This window comes from Drosophila yakuba, chromosome 3L (assembly GCF_016746365.2).
Source record: "Drosophila yakuba strain Tai18E2 chromosome 3L, Prin_Dyak_Tai18E2_2.1, whole genome shotgun sequence".
NCBI classification, from domain to species: domain Eukaryota; kingdom Metazoa; phylum Arthropoda; class Insecta; order Diptera; family Drosophilidae; genus Drosophila; species Drosophila yakuba.
In genome coordinates, this window is record NC_052529.2 from 6,605,512 (window position 1) to 6,617,948 (window position 12,437).

The window sequence follows — 12,437 nt, forward strand, 5'->3', positions numbered from 1 at the left end:
ATAATTATTACATTTTCCGCTTTCAGTTATTGTATTCATTTCGATTCGCTTATTAATGATGTAACGTTATTAATGCTGTCAGCGTTTCCATTTATTTGTAATTTGTTTGCCAATGTTTTTCGCAGCGCTCGTTATTGTTAATGGTCCTTTGTTTTTACGGCCTCTGGGGTTAAAGTTCGTCCGGCTTTTGTCCAGCTGCTGTCAATGCGAATATTTGTAGTTTATATTTTAATATTTTATGCACTTGCCTGCCAATTGTGTGCATCGTTTGAGTTATGGCCTTTATTTGACCAAAGCAAATAATATCCAATATCAATCATGGGTCATAAAAAGCTTGTTTTTCACGCTGGTTAAACAGGAAATGGCTTAGCGAAGTGCCAACATTGGGAATTGTTGGCAATGTTGTCAAATAGTTTTATTAAGCCCATGACAATTACGGGTTTATCGAGTTTCTTTGCTTATTTCTCTGTTATTTTATCCTTTTTCCGCTGAGCTGCCTGCTTTTAGGATTCATCATAATTCGGGATTGTAATGAAACCATAGCATACTTTTATGGGCCTGCAGTTTATTGGGGTGTAGAATGCGTGTGTAGAAAAAGTATCTTATGTCAAAGGAATGTAAAATGTTTGCTATGTACAAAACAACAGAAATAATGCCAAAAACTGGATTATTCAATCCATTTTGTAACAATTAAACATTTTTCCGTGTTGATGCCCCTGATATGCGCACATAACTTATTCAGTTGCGTGCGACGTCGACACTTTGCAATGCAGAAGGGAATCCCCCAGAATGTTGTAGCTAATTTAGTGGCTCTAATTATTCATGCCACCAAAATGTTGCCAGCAACATGTTGCCGGTTGAATTGCGTCGAGAGCTCCACGAGCCGCACTTGAAAAATTAATGAGAGCCACTCGAATCGCTAATCACATGTAAGTGAAGCGTTCTCTGGCCAACCCTCATCCATGGAGGAGGGTATTCCTGGTGGACGGGGCAGAAACAGGAAGCCCATCGATTGCCGGGGCGTGGATACATTAAACTCGTGAGGGTTGCGTTTTTGCTGAATGCCATTGTTTGATTTTTATTCATATTACACTTTCACAATAGAAAACTTATCCCTATGTCGGATACAAAATATTTCAATTAGTTGGTAGTTGGTAGTCCTAACTAAATTCAAGGGTTGCTCGACCCGCAATTCCGTAAACTATATCACATGTACTTATGCATAGAACAAAACAAATTCCTAATTACTTTCACCTATCGTTCCCTTTGCAGTTCGATATTATTTGACCCGCCCCATGAAACCCCGCGTAATAATTATTTTCTACATCTCGATGCTTTTGGCCTGCAGACTCCTCAGGATGCCGAGTAGCTGCAGGGACTCCAGTGGCTCGAAGTCATCTGCATAGCGCACAGATGACGGCTTCACCACATGACGCTCCCTGGGCATATCCAATACCAATGGCAGTTGTTCGGCCATCACAGAATGGTGCGTGATCAGGGCTTTCAGGCTGGTGAACTGCTTCTTCGCTCCCTTCAGGCGGTACATCTGGTTCCGGGTGGACTGCACTGGATACGTCTTCACCTTGTTGCTCCTCTCGAGTCGTAGCACCAGCTCGAAATGCCGCGGAGTACTGCGTCGCAGCAGAAAGCTTCCAGGTGTCGCCTGCTGCAAATGCTCCAAAGCTGCCTTCGCTGTGATTCTGGGCTGATACCACGGACATGCCAGGAGCTCCGGCTCCTCGTCCTCATCGTCGTCGGAGTTCTGGTGGGCGCTGATGTATCTGGTGAAGAGAGGTGCGGCTCGGCGGCGTTTGCTCATGGTGTTGGGGGAGTTCTCAGCCAAAAGTTGACAGCAATCGGAGATCCCTGCATCGGAGTCCTCTTCTGCGTCCTCCTCCTCCTCCTCTTCGGGATTGGAGTCACTGCTCGGCTGACTGCTCTGCCAGCAGTTGAGGGACAGCAGGGACTTTTGGGGCGAGCGTTTGGGCGTGGTTGGGCTGCTGCTGCTGGTGGTGCTGCTGCCGGTGGAGCTGCAGCTGCAGTCCGCATCGCGTTCCTCCTCCTCTTCTTCCGCGTCGGCGTGGTACGAGGAGTCGAGAAGGTCCTGCTAAAAGAAAGAAGAAGAACCAATTAAATAACCATTCAAAGGAAAGGGTTCCTAAAGTCATGATAGCACTTATGAAAACCTTTTTGGGTTACCCACAATATTTAGCCCAAAATGGTTCCGCATATCAAAATGTTAATTCACATAGACCTCACATCGAAAAAGGGGTCTCCTAGTTTGTTAATTGTAGACTAGTTCTTAAAACATTATAAGTTTATACTATACACACCTCATCATAATCGCTCGTAGGTTCTTCGTTCAAGATCTGTTCCTTGTGCGAGGGTTGCGCGAAGAGTTTTCGCTGCAGGAAACTCTTCATGCTGTCGTAGACCTTGTGTGTGCGACTCTGGATCGGTTCCTGTTTATCCATTTCTCCGGCGGCTGGAAATTGCAGCTTGTTGCTCCATTCCTCGCACTTCTCGAAGGACGAGTTTGTATTGTATTGACCATAGATGTCCGAATAGCCAGGACATTTGATGGCATTGCGTAGCTGTCGGGCGAGAACAAACAAGATGGATATTTTTTGTTAGTTTTGGTCAGGAAATTTGTAGAAAAAATGTTTGGACTGTCCCTATAAATCTTATCTACGTCGGGGTTTCCCATTTCACTCGAAGAACACTCTTATGCAACGAACCACGCAGATAACACACACTGCCATCCCATTATCCTGGCTTTGTTCTGCTTTCGCCTTTGTTGAGCCAATCCCATTCTGAGTCCTATTTTCGTTCCCATTCCCTTCTCTAAAAACCCCATGACTGCTTTGCTAATGCTTTTGGGTCACTGCTGCTGTGATATCCTTGTAATGCGCTTGCTCTACTTGTTCATTGTTGTACAATTTGCCAGTCCGTTGTTTTCCCTGCTCGTATTTGCCTTTCATTTCGTTTATAAAATATTCATATGCCGCTCTGGCGGAGGGTTGCTAGTGGGTTCTTGTTTTTTCAACACCTACTTTCGCTTTAAAAATGCTTAAATAGTTCTCACCTTTACGTGGCACCATTCAACACTTTAGTCGGTGTTTGCTTGAGGCGAAAAAGTTAGGAATATTTATACCAAATATATAATAATTTCTAGTAAGTACGCTAAATGAAAATCTGAGTATGAAGGTGCCTTATAAGGTCCATTGAATCGGAACATTGAATATGGATTTGGCTGCCACCACCTCGTCGTCTTTACCTTTCCCGTAATTCCCGTAAGTGCAATAGCACTCTTCACCCTTCAGATTCACCCCTTGTTTTTGTGCATTGTGAACCCAAAATGCATTGCACCCTTCAGCACGCACACACACTCGAAGGAAAAATGGCAAAATAATGAGCAATCGATTGAAAAAGGAGTGCAGGACACAATGGAAATCCGACGACCAGGTAGAACTCGAAGTGGGATTACGAAATTGAATTCGATTGGGAGTGGCTGGGGGCTTTATAATTCAACACATTCAATAAATTAGTGGTTTGGGAACGCAAACAAAGGAAGTGCAGACATAGAACTTCCGTTGCAGACCATCCCATACCCATTGATTTGCATTTCCAATATCTTGTTTATATGTGAACAAACATGAAGGGCCCCTTCACCCCCGAAAAAACTGTTGCTACATCTTGGCCGGTTGGACATTAATTCTTGGCCAACGAGCCATGGCCAAAAGAGGCAAAAGAGTTTTCTTTGATGTGGCCACGCAGCGCATAAATCTGTTGAAAGTTGTGGGGTAAAAGCGGCGTGAAATGCCTCAAAAGTGTACCTTTTATCGGCTTAAATCAAACACAATGGGGCAACAAGCGTTTAATGGCTACGATTCTTGCCAGCTACATGAGTTTTAATTTATGCACGGCCAGTCCGAGTCCAAATCCGAGTCCGAGTCAAGCAAGAGAATAGGGAACAGTGCTGTAATTTCAATGATAATAGAGCCCAAAGAAAATTGGGATCGAAATAAAATCCAGCACACAGTAGTGGCCCAAAGGTGTTGGCGTGCTGGCCCTGTTCATCTTTGATGGTGTTCGTGCTAATGCAATAATCATAGGTCTATTCCCCCCAACTCCAACTCCGACTCCGACCCAATTGGTTTTATATTCCGATCCTGCCCCGCGGAAAGGTTGAGCTCTAATTGATGATGAAACAGCGCCTCGGGCCGGCTTTCCATTCCATTCTTGGCCAAAGAGCTCTTTTGTTTGGCCAGCGAGGTGTTAGCATATTTTCGTAATCAAAATGTGTTACAATAAAAACTCAGGTAACCGAATCGAGGCACCTTCGACAGCTGACGGACAAGAAGGTAGGTATAACTCTAAAGAGGACCCTTTGGTCTTCTCCCTTTTGGGTCTTATAAAAACAGTTGTTAAATTTTCATTTATTGTGCATTTAGATAGATGGAGAGAGAGAGAGGGGGTACAGAAATTAGTTGAAGTGCCCGGAGTGAGTCGATGAATTTATTGAAATGTTTCCTTTGTGCGCCACTTGAGGTCCCACCGACATATGCCTGAATTTTTGAGCTCGCTCTGTGAAAATCAAGCAGCTGCTGAAGGGTCTTGAAAAACAAAAACCACCCCACCACTCAAGCAGCCCACAACTTTCCACCTTCGGAAGTGGTTTTCACTGGCAAACTGGTGGCTTTTAAATTGCAACCGCAATAACCGACTAACCGGCTACTTATCCGCTCACAAATTGGGCAATTGCCAAAGCAGCTGTGCTGCCAAAACTAAAACTCCGCCCAATTCAGTTGCCACCCCCTAAAATGCCACCCACTCCAAAAAAATGTTGCAGCAACTGTATCAATGAATTTTTGTAAAATTCCTTAAGACATTTCACTATCGAAATTAGTAATATTTCATTTGGCTCCGCGCCATTAGTCGTGCGTTTCTGAATATTTTGTAGTCATCTCGCTTTTAGTTCCAGCTAATTTGACAGTTTTATGCCACACCAAAAGAAACTCAAAGTGATCCCAGCACGGACACACGTGTCGGGGCTTTCAAAATGTCAGAGATACATGGACTTACGAGTAGTTTATGACATTTTTTAAAACACGTCTCGCACACATTTCTCCCCCCTCCACCCACCAATGAACCAAAAAAATTCGGTTTTTCAGTGAGTTGGTTTTTCTTTTAGTTGGTTAAACGAGTTCGTTTTTGGGGAGCTCGTAAAATGATTTTCTCACTAATTTAGTTTTATACGCGAGGAAAAATGTTTATAGTTTCAGCTTTTTGGTATGTTTTGTAAGTTTTTTATTACAATTAGGTTTGCCTTTGGCTGGAAAATCCTTTGTTTAGACACATGTGGCGTGTGGCATTGGCTTTTTTTTATGGGCCTCCCTTTGTTTCATTTTCCTGCGGCATTTTTATAGGTGTAAAAAATTGGGTCATATAAAAATTTATTGAAATGTGAATCGAATTAAGCTGTTTCCCTTCAGCCGTTTGTTTTATGCGTGTTTAAAAACCGTTTTGATGGGTTTATTAAATGCAAATGAAAATTGTTGAAATTTTAATTGCGTTTTATGGGCACATCGCTTTGGGGTTTCTTCTTATTTTTTTGTTGCGTGGGTTGTTCAAGAGATGAATCTCAAGTTTTTTGAAGAGCAGGCAATGAACTCTTGGACTTTATCACTTTGAGAGATGGTGAACAATTTAATTAGAGACTCTGACAACTTTCTGTACCACTCCAATACGTCGGCTCTTGTGTGTGTGTGTGTGTGTGTGGAAAGTCTAGTAACTGGGCTTGCAAATAGTTTTCCCCGAGTCTAGTCGTCTAATGCACACAAATCCTTGGTGGGAAGCCATATGAAACTCAAACACGGACAACTGACTGGTGATAACGATGATGTTGGCTAGCTTCTCTATACTGGGTACTCGGTGGTACTCAGTACTCAGTACTCCGTTCTCTTTTGCCGGCTGATGGGCCAGACTAAGCCAAAACCAAAAACTATTTGCAGCCAGAGGAGTTTTGGATGGGATGGGTATAGGGGATAGGGGATAGGGAACAAGGGCTAGGAGGAGCTGCAAAAAGAAGAGATATTGAGGGTTGGGCGGCTCGGATACCGTTGAAAGCTTTTTTGCATATTTGCATTACATTTTCATGGCGTGGCATGTGGCGAACAAAACGAAGAGGGGCGAAAATTTATATTGAGTCGAGCGTAAAAATAACAATGCAGACAGTTGATGGTCGAGGCGGCAGACGGCAGACGGCATGAAAATAAGTGAAATTGTTGTTTACTCAAAGCGACGTGGCCATTCGGCGGTAGTTGGGCAAAATATGGAGCATAAATTACATAGCATGCAAGTCGAATGCAGTCGCCGGCTATTTAATTATGCTCATCAATTTGTGCAGCCTGCAGTTTGCAGATTGCACTTTTCCCCAATAAATCTTGGGGCATTGTGAACAAGGCGTCTGCTTGGAAATTCCTAATTAAATGCACTCACAAGCGGTGCAATTAATTTTCTATCCTTAGCGTTCCCTTTTCCCCTCCCCAGGGGCATCACCCGAAAAATCAAAGAGTCTGCATGTAAAATACATGTGTAGAACACGAGCATCCAAATAAACATTAATCACTGCCCTTGAAAAGGGAGTGCAGAGACGAGTTCTACGAGAGTTCTTTGGGAAAAGTGCATTAAAATGCCTTAGAATTTGAATGCCTCAGCTCATTGCTGCTAATCGTCGCCAGCAGTTGATTTAATTTTAGCTGCATCTCATCGAGAATTATGAGGCCCATCACGGGATCTCTGCCGTCGAGGAAATCCACTTAGGCAGGGCGTTGAAGGCACCAGAGCATGGCATCATAAGCCACACGATGAGGAAAATGCTTTCGGCCTGATTTCCCCAGCACAAGTCACTTGAATCCATTGTCTGTTCGGGAAAGTGTATGCGGAAACTGATTTTTGAATTTTCCAAATTCGTATGGCACAACTTCATGATATAAACTTTGGTAGTCACATGCCCAGTTTAACTAACGATGCATATTTTATAACAAATTAGGCTAAAAAGATATCTTAAATTTATCAAATGTCTTTCCATATTTTCCATTAATTGTGTGATAGATGGTGCTTTTTTACTATTTAAATACTTTTCACATTCCACGCGCTTTACTTAATTATATCTGATGCAGATGGGTCATGATACTGCCTCTGATAAATGTTTGTTATACTTGAAGCGGAATATGAGATGAGTTTGAGAAAGTTTCCCTTTGATTAATTAATTAAAAAGTGCCAGCCTAATGAAATGTAATCAAATACTTATCCGGGAAATAATCTCTTGTTCATAAACACTTTGGCAGGCCTCATAAACCCCTCGAGCGCAGTTCACTTTAATAAACCCGCTGCAAAGTCGATTTTATCATCTCCGACTTAATTGTCTCCGATTTTAATCTAGCAATATGGTTGCAGTTCCCTCCTTCCGCCAACCAGACAGCATATGGTCAACTCAGACAGACAGACAGACCCAGGCCAGTTGTGTGACAATTTTATTAGTTCTGGTCCCTCTCGATATGTGGATATGTGGATTTCTCGGTTCTGCAGCTCGTGACGATTCCGTTTTGTATCTTTGACCCGCGATAGGCGAGATGTCTTGTATCTGTTGCGAGCCGGCTAATTGAAATCGTTTGTCAGCACAGAGCCAGTTGGCTCTGTAAACATAGTGTGTGTGTCTGGTAATAGATTTTGATAACGGATGCGTTGCGGTGGGGTTTACGGGGAGGTGTCGAGCGATTTATACACGAAGATCTAAGGGATACAAGAGTGCGCATTCTTGCACTTTTCAGCTTGAAGAAGTCTCTTTTGTGGGCCTCGTGGCTTCTTGGTAAAACAACTCCTGTTGCGGCCACACCCAGACTTCCCGTTTCAAAAGACAATCCTTTTGGGAGCCAAAACAACCAACACCTACACCTACACCTAAACCTAAAATTGAATGCGAGGCGAGGAAGATGGATTTTCATAGATCAAAACAAAGGGAGTCCAGAGAGACGAGATACAGAAGGAGATGGGTGTCAATTCCAGTGAAAAATGACTGGATGAAAAATGCAAAGGTCGGCATAAAAGGAGGCGGAGGCAAAATGCAAACTGTCATTCAGTTTAAAATTACAAACTTTTCTCTCTACCCGTCGCTATCTCGTCGTGGTTCGTCGTTGTTCTTTTAAACAAATATTTTGATAAATGCTGCTCAGATGTCGGAGCATTGTTACAAATGCCATTGTATCTGTGAGTGTGTGCAGCATCTACGGATGGATGGCTGCCAAGTCAAATAAGGAGATTAGTGAAGCAAAGTAGCTGCGGTCTTAAAGAAAAGTTGACTTTGCATTCAGGTAGCTGCCAAGGCAGTTTGTCTTAATTAAGCTATCGTTATAGGGCCTATCGCCTTTTGGGCATCGCGACTAGACGGTAAAGCCTAGTTAGCGCTTATCTCGAATCAAAAACAAATAACATATGCGCTTTGTTTGCATATAGAAATGCATTTTGTCAATTCGAATCAATCACTATCTTTATGGGGCCAACATATGTTTTGATTTCAATTCCCGAATCGGGAATCAGGCTGCATTTACAATTTGATTTATTTGTATTCAGATTTACGCTGGGCTTAGCTCGCTCACTATCGTCCCCCTCTGTTTGCATATATATATACTTTGATTTAGTTTTTATGCAAATCATATTTATTTGGCCCTATGTGATTTAGTGTTCCACTGATTTACGTCGACAGTCGAGTTTATTATGCTGCGCTGTCATTGTTCTATTTGTTGTTGCATTTGGTTTGGTGTGGCCGTGTTGTTGTTTTTCGTGGTATCTGTGACACTAAATCATTTTAATTGTTGTCGTTCGTGTTTTGAATACGGCCATGCCCCCGTTTCCGCCCCTCCTCCACTGGTCGACGTGGTGGGGAGTTCACTGTAGATAGTGCTAAGTGTGCGTGCCCAAAGTTGTACTTCGATGGTGTGTGGGGAGTGTGAAATGTGCATAGACTGTTAGATTCTACTGAGACCAGATCAGCTTGAGTCATCAAGGGCATGGATATTTGTGGAGATGTATTGGGTATATGCAAGAACTTTCTCATGGAACTTGGAGGATTGAAAAGTATCTTTAATGTATCTGCTTGTAGATCTTTGTCAGATGTACATACCTATGGAACATAGTTAAAGTCTATAAATCATATATAATTGGATGGCTAATGTAAACTGACTCAGCATAGTTATTGAAGTCCTGCCTTAGGGACCCAAAAAGTCTTAAAAGAAAAAGGAACTCTATTTAACCCATTCTTTGGAATCTTTAAACCTCTTTAAACTAATAAACTAAAAGTATGGCTTTAAGGTATCCATCTAAAACCCTTAATAGTTCTTTAAAGTAAGGGATCTTGAGACTCTTACCATCTTGTTCTTCTGCTGCGTATCCTTTTTGCTGATGTTTTTGTTGATGCTATCCGTGGCGCCAAAGCGATTGTATTGGAACAGGCGACCCATTTTACTCAGATTTGAAGATAATTCTTCGGGTTTGTTTACACTTTGCTCTTTAAACACAAGCACAATATGCTAAAGTCGTAATTTCAAGAACTTTATGCGCCCTTCAAGACAACTCAATAACTTAGCGCGTAAATGCAATTTGAATCGCAGTCGAAGTCCGGCGAGTGTTCAGTTTCGGTTATAGGTTCGTTTCGAATTCGAAGTCGTATTCGTATTCGGATTTCGAGTCCCGGGAGCGATACGAGCGATCGGTTCGAAGTGCGCAGAGGGAATGAAATCCACGGGGCGACTGCATCGAAAAAGTACAACGGAAAATGAGCACGAGACGCAGAGCAGAGCGTGGAAGCAGAAGCAGTGGAAGAAGCGGTGCGGTGCGGTGTGGTGGTCGGGCGGGGGTGAGTGTAACAGGGAGAGAGAGTGAAAGGAGAAAGAGCGGCAGAATGGAAGGGAACGAGGGCAGCAACAGCCGCTGAGATACAAATACAAATTTCATGACAGGCAAACCGGCGTTGTTCATGCATTTACCGCTAGTTCACTCTATGCCTCTCTCATTCGGTTTGCTTGTGTGAGTTGATTTTTCTTCATTTGCCGTTCTCAAAGCACTCACACACACACACACAGCAGTGGAACACTCAAAACAGCAACAGCGCAAATAGAAGTAGCAAACGGAAAGTGAGACAAGTCGACTTTGGGATACCTAGTAAAACGTTGCCTACCTTGAGGCGCTTAAGCAATAAGTGTCCATGGTTTTTTATTGTTAATACTTTGTCACATAAAGTCACAGCCCAAAATTGATAGCTTACCTTTTTCGAATACTGAAAATAAGTTTTTTAAAATAATTCCATCAAAATATTTAAAAAACCCCTAGGCTCAAAACTGTATTTTCTCTTATGCGTAATCCATCGAATCCAGTATACCCGTCAGCTCAATCAATGCCGGGTATGAAAACCACTCGAACAAACAGCGAAATGAGAAAAATTTACTACAACCAACGGAAACTACACTGAAACAAAAAGAAGCAGCGAAAGGAAAGACGAGACAAGGCTGTTTTGGGCAGCGGGCAAAGTGAATGAAATGGAAATGGAATGAAATGCGAGTTTGAGTGACTGACGGACTGACGATGAACCTTGAGGGTAGAAAAGTCAGTCAGTCAGTCATTCATTCATTTGGTGTGCGAGTGAGTGAGTGAGTTGGTGAGCGGACGAGCGGGCAAGTGAATGAGTTGGTCTGTCACTCCTCAACAAGTTGAGACCCCGGTGGGTGGTGTGGGTGGCTTGGGTGGTTGCTTGGTTGCAGGGGGTGGCGCCACTGCTCCATGGGGCGGAAAGGGCGGGGCTGGTGAAGACGGAGCGGGGCACTTGGCCCGCTGGCGAGTCATTCATTTTGGACAGCAATGAAGCAGCAGCTGAATCAGGAGCAGATTCGGATTCTGAATCAGAATCAGCATCAGAAACGGCAGCAGAGTTTTCACTCCTCATTTCTTTATTGACAGGAGGCGCTCTTATAGCTGTGGTCAACTTTATATCGCTCATCAATAAAAATCTTAAAATATGATATGTTATTCTGGCATTGGAATAGCTTATCATGTTCAAATATCACTTCAAATGTAGATGAGTAACTACATTGTTTCTTATCACATTAAAATGATACCACTATTATTTTGATGCCAGTCGTGTGTCCTGAATGAGTCCTTGTCCGCATAGATGTGCAACTGTCTGTGTCAATGATGCGCGCTCCACTTTTGGCTTCTTCATTTGGCTCTGTGTCCTCTGTGCTGGTTTTACACATTGCCCTTTTGCTTATTTGTTTAACGTCCTCGTAATCGTATGTAGCTGCTGCTCCATAGCCATATAGAGCCACCCATTTGGGCTGCATTTTCCGCTAGCCTGGTATGCTTTCCTTTTTACCTCTATCAGCCGCACTACATTGAAACTTTCATCGTCCTTTTCTGGTCTCCTTTTTTGCACGAGCATAAAATAAACACAAAAACTTTGCAGTCTCATTCAGCAGTCGGTACGGCGGAACCACCTCCCCGATTTTCCCAGTCCCCTCCCCCCGCCATGACTGGCCGTAATTATCATTATCCTTTCGGCTCGCTCTCTCTCTCGTTTTGCGCTTTTCATTTTTCCGTGTGCTGTTTATACAGGCAACTATGGCACTTTAATTGAAGTCAATTTTTTATACTTTGTGGCTGCCCTGGCAACTTTTACGTCCGCCCCCTCGCATTTTCCCGCAGCCATTTTCATTGAAAATAATTTTGCAACTTATTAGCACCTCCGGAAATTATGAGTTCAAGTTTTTTTGTGGCTTGTTTACGAGCTGCGCTTGGCTTGCTCCCATTTTCGCATTTTATTATTAATTGAGCTGCTCCGGTTTGGCTTCAGAGGTTTTCCCCTTTTGTTTACTTAATTAGCGCTTCGCAAGGATGAAGGATGCAGGACGAAACTTGCATCAGTGGCTGGAGAAGTCCTGTCGTCAAGAGTTTTGTGGCTCGTACTAAAATCCGGTTGGGTTTCCAATTAATTGGAACTATTTTTTTTTGGGAAGTTTGTGGAGTTTTCGGACAGCTGCAGTTAATACCTGTAAGGCTACCTTAATAAATCATGCAATTGGAAAAACTAAAATCCCTTTTTTGGGACTCCTCCTCACGTGGCAGCTTACTAATAATCCTATATTTGGATATTTTTACCCCTGATCACGAGAAATATTACCCGCATTGTCGACCCTCCTGAACCTGAGTAATTTTTTATGGATATCAAAGCCGGGGCCAGAGGAAATCACAATTGGATTATAACATTAATAAGTCGCTTTAACAAATGTTCAAATTTTCCGCTCTGCACAAAACACCACCCACCCCCCAAAAAAAAACTTCCACTTAGCTAAGCTGATATTTTGGCAACAGTTGCGAAAATTGAA

At 42.9% G+C, this 12,437-nt stretch overlaps 1 protein-coding gene across 2 annotated transcripts; it reads right to left on the minus strand.

Moving 5' to 3' along the window:
- Positions 1–1,046: 1,046 nt before the first annotated feature.
- Positions 1,047–9,806, minus strand: LOC6533135. 2 transcript variants are annotated; one of them, XM_002093825.3, is made up of 3 exons: positions 9,429–9,806; positions 2,334–2,594; positions 1,047–2,104 (listed from the first exon to the last, which is right to left on the minus strand). In XM_002093825.3, the coding sequence occupies exons 1-3, from the start codon at positions 9,519–9,521 to the stop codon at positions 1,322–1,324; spliced, it is 1,137 nt and encodes a 378-aa protein (XP_002093861.1). In that variant the 5' UTR covers positions 9,522–9,806; the 3' UTR covers positions 1,047–1,321. The 2 variants fall into 2 exon arrangements, with proteins under 2 accessions (XP_002093861.1, XP_015049822.1); XM_015194336.3 differs by having other exon boundaries at positions 1,047–2,107; positions 9,429–9,805.
- Between the last annotated feature and the right edge of the window lie 2,631 nt (positions 9,807–12,437).